The sequence below is a fragment of the Chaetura pelagica genome, unplaced genomic scaffold, assembly GCF_000747805.2.
Source record: "Chaetura pelagica isolate M959 unplaced genomic scaffold, ChaPel_1.0 scaffold109, whole genome shotgun sequence".
Classification (NCBI taxonomy): Eukaryota; Metazoa; Chordata; class Aves; order Apodiformes; family Apodidae; genus Chaetura; species Chaetura pelagica.
The window spans coordinates 8,189,517-8,209,238 of NW_009970725.1; the positions used below are offsets into that span (position 1 = coordinate 8,189,517).

Here is a 19,722-nt window from a genome sequence, read left to right on the forward strand (position 1 = left end):
AAATCTAAACAGTTGTTTGAGTATATGACTCCCCTTCAAGTCAAGGTTGGAGGAGGTCAGGCACCTGAGTTTGAGAGCTGATCATATCAGTCACTGATGGGTATCTGGGAACCTCCATGTGAATGTGGATTCTGTTCCCCAGGGTCAGTCAAATAAGTTGGTTAGTTCTGAAGAAATAATTTGACTTAAAGGCATATGTATTTTTTGTTTGTTTTATTCATACTGTCTCTGAAAACCTTAAGGGGCAATGGTGAAAACTTTACAAGGAAAAAGTAAATGCTTACTGGATAGGCTTGGCTTGTAGCAAAGCTTGCCTTGTTTGTGGCACACAGTTCCAACTTTCCAGCCATGTTTAGAACTTAGAAAACTGAGAACCAAGAAAACATGGATATTTTGTCATTTAACTGCTTTGTTTTTATAAGGAATTTTAGTACCTTAGTGGCGTGACTGGGTCCTGGACAGTTGAAAACAGCTTGCACAATAAATGTATTCCACACAGGAAAAAGTGCTGTTAATATTACATAAGGGAGAAAAGTGATATAATATTAGGCTGTAACTTATATCACCGTAAAAGATTGCAAAATTGGTTATTTTATATCTTTATTAGAGATGAGTACTGAAGCAGAACAGCAGCTTCTCCATCATGCTAGAAATGGAAATGCTGAAGAAGTTAAGCAGCTGTTGGATACCACGAACAAAGGAGAAATAAGCTTTGATATCAACTGTAAAGGTTAGTGGCCTTCTTCAAATGTTTGTAATCTCACTGTTGAAGCCACTGGCAGTGAAGCTGCTAGTGAAATTATATAACTTTGCTTTCTCTGAAGCGCTCAACAGAGTAATAAAAGCAGTTACACAACTCCTTTTATCCTGTGACTCTTAAGGCCACACATGCATGGGGAGAGATCATAAAAGCAGACTACAGATAACTACTCTTCAGAAAACCTCAGTAATCCACAAAATTTGGAAATGTCAACAAGGTTAAGAATGTCTGTGCTAACTTCAGAGCTTTGTAATCCGAAAAAAACCCCACAACAGACCATGGTGCCAGAGAATGGTTTATTGAAGTAAAGAGCCTCCAATAAGGCTGAAGGGCAGATTAGGTAGCTTTTCTGCTCTGATAGGTGTGTTTTGTGTTGTTTTTTTTAATTTTATTTTTTTTTCGACCCATGTTTCATTGTCATGTAGTAAGAGCAGCTATATCCTTTCCACTTGCGGGAATGCTAGCACTATACTAGATTACTTGGAAAAAGAAAGTAAAGCTGCTAGTCCTCTGTGTGTGGGTCTTTGTTCAACGTTAAAGTTTTGCATGTGCATGGATACCATAGCTACTGCTAAGAAACTCACTCAGTATTAAAACTTGAAACTAGGACTGGATTTGCAACCTTGTTAGCAGTCACAGACTGCCCTATTTTTTTTTTTTTTAATTCATTTAGTAGCTTTCTATCTCTCTTTATTTACATCAGTGTCTTCCAGTTTGCTTAAAAAAAGTGAGTGTGTATCCCACTCCTTCTACGTGCACTATTTCTTTTTTCAGCACTTACCTGTTAAGCAGCACTGAGAAGATAGTGCTGCAAAGAGAGAGGGGAGAGAGCAGCTGTGCTTCCTCTCAGGCGTGGCAGAGGGAACACCTTGCCCCAGAGAGCAGGGGAAGCCTGTTAACTGAACAAGCTTTATCCCTTTCCCAACTCTAGTTCTTAATCATCAGTTTACTCTTCCTCATACATGTCTGTGTTTTCCCAATAGTTCATGTGCTCACATCCAAAGAACAAGTTGTAACATGCAAACCCTTGATACTTCATCTTCAGGGAGCTAGTTCATAATTTAAAGGGAAACTATACAGACCTTCATTCAGCTAGAGCCCTCAACCCTCACAAGTAGGTAGTTTGCAAATATTCATGTCATTGCATGTAGTGCCTAAACAGCTGGAATACAAATACCTTAGGATTCATGCAACAGTTCCCATAGATAACTTGCTGGAGTCTTGTGTGCTTGGAAGAGATTTCAGAGCTTCCCAGATGTGTTCTTAAACATTATCTGAAGTGAAGAAAGCATAATGAAATGTCATGATCTGCAATCCTGTATTGTATCAAGCAAACTGGTCTCTGGTCAGCCTTTCTGTTCCAAGTCAAGTGTTGTGACAGTCTACAGCTAGGTAGAAGTCACTCAGCAATGAATAGAAAGATTGTGCTTAGCTGTTATTCTTCCAGTTTAGCAATACAGCATGGCCAGCCAGCTAATACATGCTTGCTAATGGGATGTCTAGAAAACTAGAGGAAAGATGCTGGTAATAGTTTAGGTAGAAAAAAAACAGTCCTGAATATGGAACACAGAGAAATCTATGTTCTCTAAGTTCTGATTGCTCTGAGTGTTAAAGAAGACAGAAGTGTAACTGCAGTGCTCTCTAGGGGAAACTGTTCTGGTTATCTGAAACTTCAAATCTCTGTTCTTCCACAGATACTCTTCAGAGACTGTTTCAATAACTTTGAACCTGTAGAATACCACACTGAAAATAATCTAAGAAAAAATCAGGCCAGCCAGCCTCTGCAGTATAACTACCTCTGCCATTCTGCCTCCTTACTACCAAAACTACTATGTCTTGTTAAATCCTGATCTGTTAGGTACTACCAGAAAGTAATTATGCAACCACAGGATGATTAACTAAAATACAGACTGTAGACTGTAACTGACTTTTTGCAACCCTCGATCATACTTCTCTTCCCTTCAGCTGCTTGTCCTTCTGTCACTACCTTTTGGATAATCAGATAGCAGTCAGGGTATGGGGAATGTCTTCAGTGCTACAGCAGTTCCTTCAGGACTTGCATCTGATGTGGTAATGAGACTTGGCTTGGAATAAAGTACTTCTGAAGTAGGTGGGGGGTTGTACTGCAGGTAGTGTAAACTTCACCCAAAGCACTCCTTGGGACACATAAGTCCAACACATTAACGTGCCTTTGTGTCAAAGCCTACCTTCAGCATCTTGTAAAATCTGTATTGTCTTTCCAAGGGTGATCTTATAACTGATGCTGTGCTCTAGATTCACAAGTGTGAAGTCTGACAAGAGTGATCCCAGACATCCCAATTTCAGGCAAAGTGAAGGAAGAGAAAATATATCCAGGTTCCTCCTACTTCTTCTGTCATGGCTGGATTCTAGCCAGTCAACACTTCCAGATAAGCAAGATTTGCTTGATGAGAATTCAGCAAATCCTGTGAACTTCCATTTCTAGTTTTGTCAGTTCACTGGTTTCAAAATGAGTTATCCACATTAAAACAGCACTAAACCTGGGTTTCATCCAAAACAGTCGTATTTTCTAAGCCTATTTTGGCTTATTCTCCTTAAGTATAAAAAACCAGAATAACTAGGACTTCGCAAAGTAAGAAAACAGTGAAAAAGCTCAATGGTCAACAGTGTATTATGCCAACATATACATTTGAATGATTGCAGAGTAGCCTGGCAGATCCCAGTCAGGAGGTGACTGCCTAGTTTATCTCCATTCTCTAAACAAATTAGAATGCTTGAGACTTTAGCTAATTGTCATTAAAGTGAAGAACTGTGTAAGAGGGATAGAGATTTTTTTTGTGTGTTTATTCTACTTTCCTATCCTTCCATTCTGACCAGTGTAATGATGTCCTGGTTTAAAATAATAATTTTAAAAGTGCAGTCACTTGTGGTCTCTAAAAGAGTAATAGAAAAGTGTCAAGCACCTCAAGTGCTTGAGAAGTAACTGGTCAGCTAGCATAAGAAATGCAGACATTCAGAGTGGATTCTGAACAAAGGCCTTTGGCACTTAAGTCATTAAGAACTAATAATCTGGCCAAGTTCCTGATTTTTTATTATTTTTTTCCATCACTGAGTTCCTTGGCAACAGTACTGTTTTGTCAGTGCTGTAACTAGTGACTGTCTTGGGCTAACTGTATTAATTCAGTGTAACTCGGACCTCTTTTATGTTCTTTCAAGGAATCTTCTTCCCTACTAGACTGAGGGGTGAATGATGTCCATTTAGTATGTTACCCAGCATACATAGCTCCAGAATTGGGGATCCACACGTTATTTATCTTCAATCAGCTATTTATCTACCTATCAGCTATGTAGGACAGGAGCTCTGTTGTAGGCCAGACGGGGTTGAGGGGAAGAATCTGGGGTTGGAAAAAAACGCAGGGGTTCGGAAGAAAACCAAATAACAAAAGAAATGGCCAACAGAGGGCAGAAATATTAGCTGAAAACAATTGTAAGAAATGAGAAAATATTTCAGTTGTAAACCACATTCTAATGTTAACTAGTAAATATGAGAACAAAGAATTATGAACTTGCAAAACCAGGAGTTCTCCTTTTTGTTGTGCTGATGACTTGTCCCATTAGGGCAAATGTATGTTATGCATATTCCAGACTCCACAGCTTGAGGATATGTGAAAAGGGAAAACTTAATGGTGGCAGTAACTTGAAAACCATTTCAAATGCCTCATTTTCATTTTGCTTCCAAATAACAAAATTATAGCTTTTAGGTGGCTCTTGGAATGATGTGGATCTGTTGCTTAGTAAAAACAATGCACAAATTAGCTTTGCTTAGTACAGTTGTGTGTTGCAACTGGAAATTAGCATGAGTTGCTAAACTAGTAATCTCTAATACTTTTGAAATCTTGCTTTTACATAAGTGATTGTTGGACAGTTCTTGAATTTCATTCATACTGCCAATCCTCCAGGACATGCTTTAAATGCTTTCTAAAACAAATTTGCATGGTCGCTTCTGTGCCTTTACCCTACTTGTGCTTATTCATGCAGAGGCTTTCAGCTGTAGTACAGAAATTTCATATCATGGTACCTAGTAAGTCTAGCTTTATTAAAATTGAGTATAAGCACAAAACAATAACAACAAGAAAACCCTAACTTGAGACTAGCCTACCTGTTTTGGTTTGAGTCATATGTTTGGAAAGATGGGTTGTCCTACCTCTCACTTGAGTGTAGGATATAAAATCGGCTAAACCAAACTGGTTTCTGATAAACAAGACAAGTATGTAGTTGCATGTTCTGTTTTCATAGTGAATGAAAGTAAACTTCTTCCTACTGTTGAAGAACAGTGTATTGCATGAAAACAAGAATTTTGCTCTTTGTCGCACAATGTGACTTTATCCTTTCAGAAGGACTTTGTAGGTTTGAATCTAGCGTTCTCAGACTGTATCACGATTTAGTAATTCAAATGACATGAAGAGTGATGATGCTTCTGGCCTCCTTGCTCCTCTGTTACTGTAAAGAATGATTATCCATGCCAGCCTCCAAGTATGTGACAAAGGTCTCTTGTACTGTGTGACCAAAACTTAATTTACCTCTTTTGTCTTTTAGGCAGAAGTAAATCTAATATGGGTTGGACACCTCTTCACCTCGCATGCTATTTTGGGCATGCTGTTGTTGTAGAGGATTTGCTGAAGGTATGACTCCATTTTCCTCCATATAAGATAGGAAATTCTTTGTTATGCTGGAAGCAGTTAGTATTTATTCAGGTTTTTTGTGATAGAAGAAAGGCAGCTTTCTAGAGAGGCAGAGCCACTCCTACAGGTTATCTGCATGTAACATAGAGATATTGTGTATACATGTTATCCAGTACCATTACAGTTCTTTAAGTTTGTACTTTTTCCCAAAACCTACCCCCAAAAAAACCCAACCAAACAATACCTCCTTCCCCTGTGTTAAACTTTTTTTTATATCTACCTAGTTCTCAAAAGTGAGAGAGATAGCTGGAGAAAATGAAGGAGGCTTTTTCTTTTTGAAGTGGCTTATAGAGTACTGGTTATTAATCTTATATATGTACTTCATCTTCACTTGCAGGATGGATGTGTCAATTCTGATCTGATTTGATTTGCCACAAGGCCTACCTTAGTGTCCTGTCCTACTGCTTCCCCCAGTCAGAGGAAATCACTATGTAGTTCTTGTTGGAAAGGCATTCAGAGGTCTTTTTGTCTTGCTATTTAGGCTGGTGCAGATGTGAATGTGCTGAATGACATGGGGGATACTCCGCTCCATCGTGCAGCTTTCACAGGACGTAAGGTAAAGTATGTTTGGATTTTTAAAGCCTCGATAATAGAATTATTAAAGAAGTACTAGCAATAAGATCGCTTCAAAAAGATGTCTTGATGCTGTGCCTTCAAAAGAATTAGACATCTTACCTAGCTGGTATAACTGTCCAAAACAAAAACATGGTGCAAGTGTCTTCTCTTGAAGATAGAAAAAAACTGGTCCACAGTTTTCCTTAGTATACTTTGTCATATCTTTTTTAGCTTTTTATTGGTAAAGATGTCGCTTGCCAACAGAGAAATACTATTGTCTTCCACTGCAGCACAGTGCTTCAAATGTGTAGCAAATTGATGCTGCTTCTAATCTCCTTCTGCTGTGTGCCAGAGAAAATACTGAAGCATAGAACTATCTCTAGCTGCAGATGTCAGTTATCATGTAGAAACCAGTGTAAAGATCTCCCATCTACTGCTAAAGTACATCAGGTTAATTTGTGTTTGTGCCTAGTGCATTTGACAGTAAAAGAAGTAGGGATTGTTACTCCTAACTAACTGCATATTTACATAGAGAGAAACTGTATTGTTTTAATCTTAGTGGCCTCTGGAGGGCAGAAACTGTAAATTAGGACACACTTACCTGTTTGGTGTCTAGAAGTGCTGTTTCCTCATAGAAAACTGGAACTAAAGACCTTGTTATAGGACCTGGAATGTCAGACTAGTTTGATAGTTCCCCAAATGTCATCATTGTTCTCAAACTAGTACTGCCTCTGTGAATAACCTCTTGACCCTTCTGAAGGAGTGACTGCCTAGTCTTTTAACAAAAGAGCCCATCATACTATTTTTGTCTGTCAAATTCCACCATTCACACGAGGTGCACTAACTTTTATATCAGAGCTGGTCTGTTTAGCTGTAGTTAACTCCTGTTAGTTCCTTCAGCCTGACTGATATGAGAGAGAAGGTTGCACTTAGTCCCACTCTTCAGTTTCCCTAAAACTTCCCTTCCTGTTTTTATGTCATCAGTTCTGAAAAGTCATTATACAGCTCATTGTACAGGCTATCAGTAGCTGGAAAGCCTGATTGTGGCCTTGCCATAAGAGATAAGCAGTGGTTTTTTAAATTGTTTTCCAGGAGGTGGTGATGTTACTCTTGCAACATAATGCTGATATTTCTATTGTTAATGGGACTGGAGAAACTGCAAGAGAAGTTACTCATGATAAAGACATAAGGAATATGTTGGAAGGTAACTTTATTAGGTCATAGCCTTTTTTTCAACACTTGTACATTCTAAAAGATGACTTTTCTCTTGAAAGTTACAGAAACTTAATTGAATTTTCTCTTTCAATTTGGCCATTAGAATGAAAATGTATGAACAAAAATGAACTTTCAGTTCTTGCCTGCAGTGCTGACAGCTGGGGTTTTTCACAGTATGTCTGCACGTGATTTGGAGAGTTAAGTATAAGGAATGCTAATAGCATTATTCAAGAAACAATTTCAATCCTGTTGGGGTAATCCTTGCTACAGCTCTAAATGATACATGGCAGTCAAAACCTTAGCTTACTGGAAGAGGAAGAACTCAAGTCAACAATAGTAAATTACTTTGCATCAGCAAAATCATTGAACAGCAAAATTCTGAACAGTTTACAAAGGTAACCTAGTTTTGGATCAAGTTGAGGACTTGCTATTGCATTCTTAGAGGTTATGTCAAAAGGGGAGGAAAAAAAGTAAAAACCCTTCCCCTCATTTCCTCCGTTGCCTCGGAGGTGTTGAAAGGGAGTGAGATGATGTCTAAATATTTACATAGGTTCACTGTTGATAGTTTTGGGGAGCTCAAGAACTGTCTTGCTTCCTGGTATTATTATGTGATACCCTTACATGCTGCTGAAGCTCTATGTCCAGCACCACAGACTGTAAATGAGAAAAGTGAGCTCTCTCCTGATTCCCCATGCAACTGCACAGATAACAGTCCTATCTGCTGTGTTGTTAGAGAAGAGTAAAAATTTCTGTAGGATAATAGTAAGAGTAGAGGAGAAACTGAAAAGAGCACAGGGAAGATCTGATGAAAATATTGCATAGTTGTCCTGTTTTTTCTTTTTTACTAGGGAGTGGGGTTGGGTTGTGTTTAAAAAAAATAAGATATACACGTACACACTCTTGCATCCTGTCAAATATTACATGATTTTGAATATACTTTCACTCTGACAGACTTTTCTGAATGAGTTCCATTTTTACCTGTCCCAAATAAATACTACTGTAAACTCTTGTTTTTTTAGGCTATCTAGTTTATTGAATCTAGTTTATTGAATGCTGGACTTGAAATTTACTTTATTGAGACTGACCTTAAATTTGTTTGTTTGTTTTTTTTTTTAATAGCAGTGGAAAGGACACAAGAGAGGAAATGGGAAGAAGAACTCTTAGGAGCAGCAAGAGAGGGGGCAACAGGGAAGCTGACTGCCTTGGTAAAAATTCAAGTGTTTGTGGTTCAAACTGTAGTGCTAATGTAGCAACATGTGACATCAGGCTTTGCATTTCAGAGTGCTGTGACTTCAGAATATTAGTGCTGCACATGATGTTATGTTGAGGTGATGAACCCTCCAGGGTTTTCCAGCCTCATTGTTGAAGGCTGCAAAATAATATTTATCAGTTTCTTTCATGTTCTAATTTTCTAAATGCTCTGCAGTTAGTGGTAAATAGCAGTGTAATGATTCTAGATCTACTAGCATAATCCTAATGTTTTTTGTGGATACCAGTTGGGTTTTGAAGCAGGGTCTCACTGCTTGAACTCAAGCTTATGAGAGTCCTGAAGAGGGTCCTTGGAAGCAAGACATGCAGTATGGAACACTTTATACCTAGTTATCACCTTTAGTAATACATTTTAATGTGTTGAAGCAGTCTGAATACTTCCACTTACATTTATGAATTTTCCATTTGAAGTGAGATTTGTATATTGATAAATTTGATATTCTTATGTGCAGGAGAGGTGGAAAGGGTAAAGGAAGAAAAACCTAAGAAGCTCCTTACTCTAGCTGAACATCTTGCTTAATTATTGTAGTCCTTGCCCTTATTAAAACACTTGCTACATGGCTTCTTTGTTGCTAAATCTATGCTGAAGCATCCTAGTTAGGAACAGCTAACTTTCAAAAGAATGAGTGTGGCATTTGAAGATTGAGGAAAAACTGGAAAGTAAGCAAAGCTTTGTTTTTTTTTCCAGTTGAACAAACCCAAACCACCTAATATCAACTGTACAGATCAGATGGGGAATACACCATTGCATTGTGCAGCATACCGTGCCCATAAGCACTGTGCACTGAAACTTCTAAAAAGTGGAGCAGATCCTAAAATAAGAAACAAAAATGGTGAGTACCAAATGCAAGCACATAGGAGACAGAAGGTTAACAGTTTCTATAAGCTATGTTACTTGCCATCGAATGTTTGGGGGAAATCTTAGTGCTTTACAAGCATTGTACCACTAATAAAGTAAGCCCAACACTGACTAAACTGAAAGAAACTTAAGAATTGTAGCAAAACACTTAAACATATATGTTTTTATTTTTCAAACTTGCCCATTTCTGGAAAATTTACCAGCTGTCTGTCTTAACCATGAAATATGCCTGGGTTTTGTATACTTGATCCTTAACACTGGACACAGGTAACAAAAGCAAAAAGATTGAAGGCGTGGCCCAGACAAGGTGGCTTCTCAGAAGAAGGATGCTAATGGAAGCAAATCCAGGAAAATTTTATGCAGATAGTACACAGACTGTGTGTTCGTCATCTAATTAAAGATGCCTCTATCTTGGTATTTGTCAAGGTTCTGAACTGTTTTATATAGCTGGAGTGCAAAACCAAATTGAAGTAAGAGCAAAGGCCTCTTTTGTGGCCAGTAGAATTCTGAAGGACAGTTCAGTACATGAAAGTTCAGAGCCTTATTAGTCTTCTGCCCCTGAGGAGCTTATGTTCTTCAGTTCCAACTAGACTTGGATGCTTGTGAGACCAAACTTTAATAGATAAACACAGTGTCAGAGTGATTATTTCTAAGTATGTGTAGCTTTATGTACATTAAATTCTCATGCCTTGTCTTGGTTGCTAAACAGATCAGACGCCCCTTGATCTAGCCCAAGGTGCAGAAATGAAACTGATACTGGGAGGTAAAACTCGAAAGGTAGGAACTTTTTTACCCATTTAAAATGCTGCTTGCAAAGGCTGTCTAGTTGAAGCTATTCCTTCATAATCTTTAATTTCTATGCAGGTTATTAACAAACCCCTGAGACGATACGAAGGTCTTCTTTGGAAGGTATTTCTTATTTCCTGTTCTAAAACAGCTTGTAGGATCTTCAAGGATGTCATTTTCTGTACTTAAGTAAGAGCTGATAAATGAGGGAGCTTTTCAATAATATATTTGTTAAATGATTTTACATTAATCTAATATATTGGATAAATTATAGATGTACTGGCTGAGTGGAGCAGTTTTACTAGATTTATTACACTCTGATCGTAACCTCAGTCCCTAAAATCTCTCATAATTTCCTTGGTAATTTTTGTAGCAAATCTTCACTGTCATAAAGCTTTGTGCCTTGTCTGTGTGGTGAGCAAAATGTTGTGTTTTTTCTTTCCTGAATAGATGTCTTATTCTCTAACAATCTATAAGTAATATTTTGCCACAAGTTCAACTTCTGGAAATTGGGAAGATATCAATCAAATGCTTGTTTGAAGTTTGTTTTGCTCTGATACTCAAGTATCAAGAGTTGGTTTTTCCCTTGTTAAAAAAAAAAGACTTAGTCTTCTATGTGAAAGCTTAATTTTTATGTTCCTTACGAAGTCTTTGAAAACTCTCTGAAGTTTTCTTCAGTGTAAATTTTCATATGTATTCACTCACTACTGTAATACAAGGAACTGATTTTAGACCAGAATTGTACAAAAGCTTGTGAAAGGTAAAAGTTGTAGTTAGAAATCTCAATGTGTTTCATTTCTTATCTGGTTTTTATAAAGTAGAATTAAGTGGTGATCAGCAGCCTTTGTGATGTTAATAAATGCAGCAGTTTAATATTTCAGTTCTTACTGAATAGCAGGCTCAACAAAACTTTTGTCTTTTGGTATTTTTTTGTCTTTGCCTTTCGGTATTTCCAAAATAGAGAATAGCACTGTAATTGTAAAGTAATCTTAGGTTGCTCTGATCACCAAGATATTTAAAACCTAAAATGCTTTCATAATGACTGCCACTTTTATGTTGTAGCCTTCAAGCTGCCAAACTTACTGTCGATAGTAACTCCTCAGCTGTTAACCTTACTTGACCTTTTTTGGTTTGTTTTTGTTTTTTTCAGAACTCACGATTTTTTGGTTGGAAACTCTACTGGATAGTTCTAGAACATGGAGTCCTTTCCTGGTATCGGAGACAGTAAGTTCTGTGTTTAAATTTCTGATAAGTGATTTAAATAATTCTAAGCTTCAATTTATTAAATCTCTCTTTCTTTCAAAGAGCTGATGCAGTAAATCATGATCATCGTCAGGGATGCAAGCATCTAACACAAGCTGTCTGCACGGTAGGAAGTGAAATGACTTGTAACTACTGGGGCTTTTTAATGTGATGGTGTTCATACTTAAACAGTGAAAACTTCAGCTAGGTCAGTAAGCATGCCTTTGTTACAAAAAAAGGGAAAACCTTGCACTTTTCCTTGAGAAGAACCAATGTTTCCTGCAAAGTATTTATGTTGGTAAAGTGGCCATAAGGTTCCTTCTAGAGTTATGAAGATGGGAACAAACCTAAGGCTTCCTAAAAGCATACCTCTTTGGTTATGGAAAAACAACTGTTTGGAGCATGTGATACAGAACACAAAACCTCTAGTTCCTTCTGTAGCTGTCACTGGCTACTTGTGACTGATTGTGTAACTTCAGTTCTCCAGCTGAGATCAGCTTCTCAATTTTGAAGGTGACTTTTGGAAAACTTCCTTAATTGGAAGGGATGAACAGAGAACAGAGTAAAGACAAGCCAGGTGTTGTGAAAAATACACAGGAAGATTGTTTAAGGAGAATGCATTAAGAAAAATATCAATACTTTTTCTTCTGTAAGTAGCCTGTCCTAGTTCTATAGACTGGAACCATAAGTTCTGTTAAACTACAATAGTATATGAAAAGTGAGTTTTGTTTTTCTATATCTTCCAATTAGTTTTGGTGGTCTTGCACCATTGCTGAGACTTTGTCTGAATCAAGTGGTGCAAATATAAAATTTTGACATAAAGAACTTCTGTTTTATCATTCATGATGAAAAGTGCAAGACAGCACACTTTACAAAACTAATCTGACCAAACTTCTTGTAAACTGTAGTTCTTTTCCATCAAAACTGTGGTAAAAACTTCTGAGTTAAGAGTAATTCTCTGCCTTGCTTGCTTACTCTCTGCCTTGCTTGCTTACTCTCTGTCTCACTTACTCTTAACAGTTTGTCTCTTCTTCGTGATGCATTATACTAATTTTGTCTTTTTTCCACGTTGTTTTAGGTGAAATCTACAGACAGTTGTTTCTTTTCTGTCAGATGTTTTGATGACACTGTTCATCGTTTCAAGATTCCTAAAAATAGCCTTCCTTCTCAAAGTAGAGAGGTAATAATAACTCTTTATGTTTTACAGCCTTTGGTAATAACTTCTATAATGAATAATTTGCATTCCACTAATTGTGGTGGCATAAGTAGTGAGTTCAGTTTTTTGACCATCAGGATTTGATAATGTAAATGCATATATTGAATCTTTTAGCATGATTATAGAATAAATAGCAAAAACAAACAGGTTGTCATTCACTTCTTTAAAATTAGTACCACCTTGTTTTACAGCTCCATGCCTGTTTTATACCCTGTAGTTCAAATTCCTCTTTTTCTTAACTTCTCTGTGTGGTCAATTTCTACTGCAACTTCCTTTTGTTGCACTTTCTTTCATAGTTCACTATCCTGAAGAAAAGAATATTTAACAGTGCATCTACTCTTAGGCATACTCCAAAATGTCCTAATAAAATTTTAGTATCTCTAATACTAGGAAAGGCTCAGGGAGCTGCGACTGCCCAGTGTGGAGAAGAGAAGGCTTAATGTGATCTTGTCAATGTATGTAAATACCTGAAGGGAGGGTGCAAAGAGGGGTTGGAGCCAGGCTCTTGTCAGTGGTGTCTGGTCACAGGGCCAGAGGCAATGAGCACACACTGCATCACAGGAGGTTTCCTCTGAACATAAGAAAAAATGTGAGAGTGACTGAGCAGTGGAACAGGTTGCTGAGAGAGGCTGTGGAGTGTCTGTCCTTGGAAGTACCCGATAGCTGTCTCAATATAGTGCTGGCCAACCAGCTCTAGGTAGTCCTGCTTGAGCAGGGAGGCTGGACCAGAGGACCTCCAGAGATCACTTCCAACCTTGGCCACGCTGTGATTCAATAAACAGGAAATTAATCTTCCTCTTAACTATGAGAATGCTTGAGGTTTTGTACACAGTTTGTCATGCATAAGAAGGCTGACTTTGTCACAGGGACCTTGCTGTCTGAATAGAAACCTAAAGATGCAAATACATTCCCTACAGTCTTTTCTTAATCAATTCAACTTTTTAATGTGACCTGGGATAGACAGAGGGGTGGGTTACATTTGTGCTTGAAGTGTGGTCACTTAAGTCTGTGGCACTCTGTGAACTGAGTATCTTGTCTTCCATACATGTTACTATTTTTAACAGTCTATTTTCTGTTTATTAAGGTGCCTCATTTTACTAATGAATATCTTATTCACATCAATAGAAAATTTTAATTAGTTCTTTTGCATGGATACTTTGCCTTCTGGGGATGACCTTTGAAATATGTATTAACGCTGTCTTTTTCTCTTCAGAGCTGGTTGGAAGCAATAGAAGACCATTCTGCATATAGCACTCACTACTGCACGCAGGAACAGTTGAGTAGCGATGATGAGGAAGATGAAACAGTATCTGTCAAAGACCTACAGGATACTCTGAAAGTATGTACCGAGTACTTGTTCGGCTCATGCATTTAGGCAGTTGCAGATTGGTACAGTTTTGTGTTGAAATACTTAAGTATGCTTTTAGCCAAAAATTAATCACAGTTTTGCCCATGGATGCATAAATGCTGTACTCATAAACTGGCATGTTTATCACAGCTACAGAGTTGTGATTTTTCAGTTTTACCAGTATTACTATAAGGTAGAAAGTTGCTTGAGACATTCAGCCAGGAGAGGGAGCCTTCTGTACTGTACTTGGTGACACCAAGATTGGAGAATAACAATGAGCTCTACCTGTATAAAACAGGCAATGAAATGGCTTAGAAGTGATCCTTTAGCACTTCAGGTCACCTTAGATGCATTGCACTTTTATTGTCAGACCTACAATGGATTTGAGCCTTCCTTGATCATTCTAACATTCTGTGATTCCTGCTTTTTATTTCTAAAACCTTTTACTTTAAGGGAAAGTTGACACTTCATTGTAAAAATAGGTGTGTGACTGAAGTCCTAGTATCTTGTAGCATACCTTTTGGTACAAGAACTCGAAGGTAGCTCATGGCAGAACAAAGATGGGAGGATAAATCTTGCTGGCCATTCCCAGCAGCCTACAGAAGAGGGTATAATCTAGTAGATTAACTGTCTCAAAGTTGAAATGCAGGCTTGGAATATGATCTTGTGGTGGGTTCCTGCGTGTTACTGTACTTGCCATACATTAGTTAACCCTTGCATTTGCTCGTTATGGCCTTAGGTTTGTCAAATAATAAGTAATGGCTCTTCTTGGTTTTTCAAACTTTTTAAATAAAAATGGGGGGGGAAATGCAGAAGTGGTATATATAACATAGCTTTGGGGTTTGGTTTGCTATGCTAATTTAAACAAAAGCCAAAGTACTGTGTATACATCTTATGTTTGCTTGTGTGTCTTTGAAGATATGTCAAGTAATTTCTTTCAGTTTTAACATATTAGTCTCTGTCACTGGGAATCTTTGCTAAGATTTAATGCTTTTCACATTTAAAAATTTCAGTAGAGTTAAGAGAATAAACATGTACCTTCTTTGGAACAAGGCACTTCTGAACTGGCTATCTTTGCTGTCTTTCAGAAAGCACAAACCTGCCAACAAAGACTCAGTAAAGAAATTTCAGACTTCCTTGCAATGGTTAAATGTTTGGATGCTACAAAAGGTAAAACTTACTATTCTGAAATGCAGTTTGTTACCAGGAAACTGATTTTTTTTCTTTCAGGTGGCACATGCTTTAATTTCAGTTAAATTAAATTTTCAGGAGCATGAAAATGTAGGACTTATCTTCACTGAAAAAAATTCAAATAGACTAACATCATAATTGCTAAGAACTAAGATTTCAAACTGGGGGAAACAACTAATAAGTATGTTGATTGAAAGAAATGCTATTAGTGGCTGTGAATGTAGTTAAGCTGCTTTTAGATACAGTGCTTACTGAGTAGTACCATAGGAATATAAAGTAGGGGCTTACTTTCAAGTTTTAAAAAATTCTGTAGTTGGTAGCTTCTTGCAGAACATAAGTGTCCCCTGATAGGTATAAATTGCCCTTTAGTGAGTAGAAACACAATGAAAGCTGAGATATTATAAACAAGATGTAAAGTGAAATCACAAAACCAGGCAGGGAACTGGAGACATGGTGTGATGGGATATATTCCACAAACTTCTACTATGACTTTTATGCCAGATTTGAATTTCTCAGGCTTTATTTTAAAGAATAACTCTTAAATTAACATGTACCTGGATTTTTGCAGCATAACTGCCAAAAAAGATTGCAGACATCAAGCTGTTAGAGGTTAGAACCTATTTCATTTTATGCCTTAAACATGTACAGAAGTTGCTCATGTATTAAACACAAAGGGGTTCTGTGAGAATATTTAACTGTTGCTCATTTGAACCTGAGTCCTAGTTACATATTGTGACTAAAATTTATGAAGCTTAAACACAGGGCAAGGTGTTTATCTGTACAAATCCGTAGTCTGTAATAAAACAGATTTGGGAGTGAAAAAGTTTCTATTCCATCCCTGTGCCATCCCAAAAAAGATCTAAAATAGAGCTTTTTCTCCATATGCTATGTGAGTGTTTTTTGGGAAGCCTTTGTAATTAATAATATCATAAAACTGAATTATTTGCAAAAAGCAGTTTGAAAATTAGTATGAGGTGGATAAATTCTCTTTGTGGGAGTGGTTCTCTGACCCCATATTGCTGACTTGAAGCATCAGTGAGGACATGCACTCTTAAAAAATACAAAATGAAAAAAACCACAATTTGAGTAACCCAAATACATAGCAAAGCCAAACCAAGACACTGTCTTCCCTAGAAACTGCTAATCTTGGTCAAGAGCAGTAATAAGTTCCTATTTTCCTTCCAATGAATGTTTGTAATTTGATGGGTCAGTGAACTCTTTGCAGGTAGATGTCAGAGAGCTTCTGCAGCTCACCCTGTTCTCATATTGGGTTAATGTGTTATCTTTAAATTACCAGAGTCCTCTGGCTCCTGAAGAATGCAAATTTCTGAGTTAGTTAAAATGCAGAAAAACTCAAATGTTAGATAAACTCAAATGTTACATAATTTCTACCAGCTAATTGGGTTATCATGGTTTCCTGCTGGTTCTAGACATGTAGCCCCTTCCATAAATGGTCATAGAAGTCAGGCCATGAGGGCATTGCTCTGCAAGCTGTACTACTTATCCAGTAGATGAGACCATGAAAATAAGATCTCCTTCCCTTTTTATTGATCATTGTCCTTGTAACTCTCCATCTGTTTTTCAAACCTAAATCTCCAGAGACACTGTGGTAAGCTTTTTCTCTTCTTTATAGTACCACAACAGAAGGCAAAAAGAGTTACATTTCTCACTTCAATCCAGGGCAACCCAAGTATCCTTTGCATTTGAATTCTGTCACCTGGCAACTCTGAGGCTTTTAAATCTAGGAAGTGGTTTAAAGGAGTTTGTTGCTAGTCACTTTTCCAGTGTCTTGCTGCCTCGGTATACTACCTCTGCTTTCTAAACCATGCTGAAAGAAAAACTTGATCCATTCATCCTGCCACTTACACCAGTATTAGGGAAAGGATGCTGAAGAAAGAACTCATGTTCCCTCAGTGCTACTTTTGCTTGTTCACCAGCCTTCCTGTGGAGCATGAATGTTATGTCTGTGTTACATAGAGGAAAAAAAATTAAAAGAATCCTGCAGGTTACAGTTTCCTCCTAACCCTACTCATCTTTTTTTCTTTCAGGAATATCTCCTCCTTTCCTGCAAAAAGTTGATGTGGTCTCTGAAATATCCCAGGAAACATGTGAGGCTCTGGCTGCCTGCCTCAACCTATTCACAAAGCAAGAAGGGGTATGTATTGTGCTGTGTGGGTCTATAAAGGGTCTGAATAGTTCAGTGTGTTTTGCTAATTTCCTGCTTACCTGTTAAAAAAATAACTACAGGTATCCACAGAATGTCATATTGTTGGTAAGCTGTCCTTTTGCATGCTGAATTTCTGATGAAAACTCTTGCTTCTAAAGAAAGTATAGCTAAATTCATCTACAGAAGGATATCTGAGTGAGTGTTCCAGTGTTCACAACAGACACAGATTTTGCTTGAAAGCTACTGCTTATAATGTTCAAACCGAATGCTTAAATTCAATGAAGCAGTTGCTTTGCTGACTTGAAGGTTAAAATATTGAGAAAATTAATGATTGTATTTTTTTTTTCATGCTGACTGAAGTGTTGAATGGTATTGTTTCTGAATTTGTTTTTCAGACCATGTACTTAATGGGTGTGTGAATGCTATCTCTTGACCTTCTGGCTTGCCCAGTGACAAGTATCTTGTATGGTGTTAAACAAAATGCAAAAGCTTCAATTCGGAGTATGTGTCAAAATCACCAATTCCTGGGCTAGGAGTTCTGGTATTTTTCTCTCCTCTCAAAGATACCCTAATGCCATGGAATAAACTTGTCTTCCTGTTCTGTGGTAACAGTAATCCCTCAGTTAGGCTCTTGTTTTCATCACGAAGCTGTGTTTGAAAGTGAGGTTTGTTTCGTGCTGTTAGTCTTCCAGTTATTTAACAGTGAGCAGCAAACACTGGCTCCATTGTCTAGGTTTGATTTGAAATATTTTTTTTCCTTGCTTCCCAAGCCTATTTGTCTCCAGTCACAAGTCTTCTAGACTTACTTGAGTCAAACTCTAGCAGAGTGGAACAAGCATTGCTTTTTTACATTGAGTTTTTTCTTGAAGAAAGTCTAATATTAAAGTTGCCAGTTCCATTTGCAGATGAGGGGGAAACTGTTACAACAGTGGGTGTATAGTGGTAGTTAGGATTCCTTAATTGTATTGGCATCTTGCTTCAAGCCAGATTAAAATAGCTTTCCAGAGAGAAGCATGGCAAAACATATGGTGAAATTAAATTTCACCTTACTTGAACTCCAACAGTCTCAGTAGGTGTTGTGGAGGCCTTATTTTAATCTGGAAGTACATAGATTTGGGCACAGAGCGATAGGCTGAGGTGTGAACTTGAGTTTCCATCATAGCTAGTGAAATCAGTTGGTCATGACAGAGGGAGAAGATGTGATCTTGGAGAGTTTTGTGTCTTGGTATTTTAAACTGCAAACTATTGCAATTCTAGAATATTATGTTGGCTCTTAAAGACATGATATGCTCATAAAGGGAGCAGCAATCCCTTCCTAGGATTTGAACCTTTCCAAAAAGTTATGTTCCTTGAGCATCACTGTTGTTAAACCCACAACTGTGGTTTTGTTATTGTTTATAATACAGGACCCTATTCTTTACCACTCAGTGTTGATTTCTAGTCTGTAGTTTGCTTGGCAGTGCAAAAGCAACACACTGAGTTCTGCATTACCAAATGGTAGGACTCCCAGGTAAATGCTTGATTATTCCTTCCAAGTGTATGGAATAGTAAAGCACATCCCTGAAGTGTTAAACTCTTAATACACTTGTCTGAAATGCTCGGAACATTATTTTTTTTTTTTAAGTTTTTGTTCATTTTCTGATGAGAATCTCAATAATGAAGTTAAGGCTCAGGTGTTACAGATGTTTGGGAAGAACTGTTGTGAATGCTCTGCTCTTCCAGTAACTGGCTGCTGTTAAAACTGCCAAACTACCTTCAGGAAGGATAATTCTACAACAGCTGTTTAAAAGCTGCTTTCCTGCCTGTCCTTCTGCCTCCAGGCTGTTTTTGTTTTCAGTGGGACTGTTTGTCTTCCAGGGACTCCCTGGTAGAACTTCTGAGCAGGGAGGAGTTCCTTCTACCGTGTATTGTGTGTCCCGTGAAATCTGGTCCTCACTCTCGGTACCTTTTTATCTTGCCTCTTTAAGGAGAATTCTTTTCCTCTCTAACTGAAATTGTCAGCATACCAGAACCCGCTGCTTGACTGAGGAGGAGAGGCTGCTAACTTTAGTAAGGATAGCCTTACTAAAGCATAGTAAGCAAATACCCTTTTTCAGAAGACCTTTTCTTTAGCGTAGCCCACCTCCGTGCTGTGTAAACCGTAGCATAATTGCGCGACATGCAAATGAAACGGCTCATTCAGCACTCGAATAAATAAACAAAAAGCTACAGAGCTTCAGCGCTCTCCCGCTTGCGTTATAGAAATGATGCAGGAGCGTCATCTCCAACCGCTCCATCTGCTTCTCCTTCCTCCCGGCGCTCCCGGTGCCGCTTGGCGGTGCCGCGGGGCTGCGGGAGGGCGCGGCCGGGCTCCTCGGCGGCCGCTCGCTGCGGGTGCGGTGCCGGGGCCCCGG

General features: G+C 38.1%; 1 protein-coding gene across 1 annotated transcript in view; it reads left to right on the forward strand.

Moving 5' to 3' along the window:
* The first annotated feature begins 609 nt into the window (after positions 1-609).
* Positions 610-19,722, forward strand: part of OSBPL1A (oxysterol binding protein-like 1A) — a 69,985-nt gene continuing 50,872 nt past the window's right edge. Inside the window, exons 1-14 of the mRNA XM_010006836.1 lie at positions 610-730; positions 5,336-5,421; positions 5,963-6,037; positions 7,129-7,240; positions 8,371-8,456; positions 9,209-9,353; positions 10,089-10,156; positions 10,244-10,288; positions 11,316-11,389; positions 11,471-11,534; positions 12,486-12,587; positions 13,837-13,962; positions 15,060-15,141; positions 17,211-17,317. Of these exons, the coding sequence (XP_010005138.1) occupies positions 610-730; positions 5,336-5,421; positions 5,963-6,037; positions 7,129-7,240; positions 8,371-8,456; positions 9,209-9,353; positions 10,089-10,156; positions 10,244-10,288; positions 11,316-11,389; positions 11,471-11,534; positions 12,486-12,587; positions 13,837-13,962; positions 15,060-15,141; positions 17,211-17,317 (1,293 nt within the window). The remainder of the gene's footprint in view (positions 731-5,335; positions 5,422-5,962; positions 6,038-7,128; positions 7,241-8,370; positions 8,457-9,208; positions 9,354-10,088; positions 10,157-10,243; positions 10,289-11,315; positions 11,390-11,470; positions 11,535-12,485; positions 12,588-13,836; positions 13,963-15,059; positions 15,142-17,210; positions 17,318-19,722) is intronic.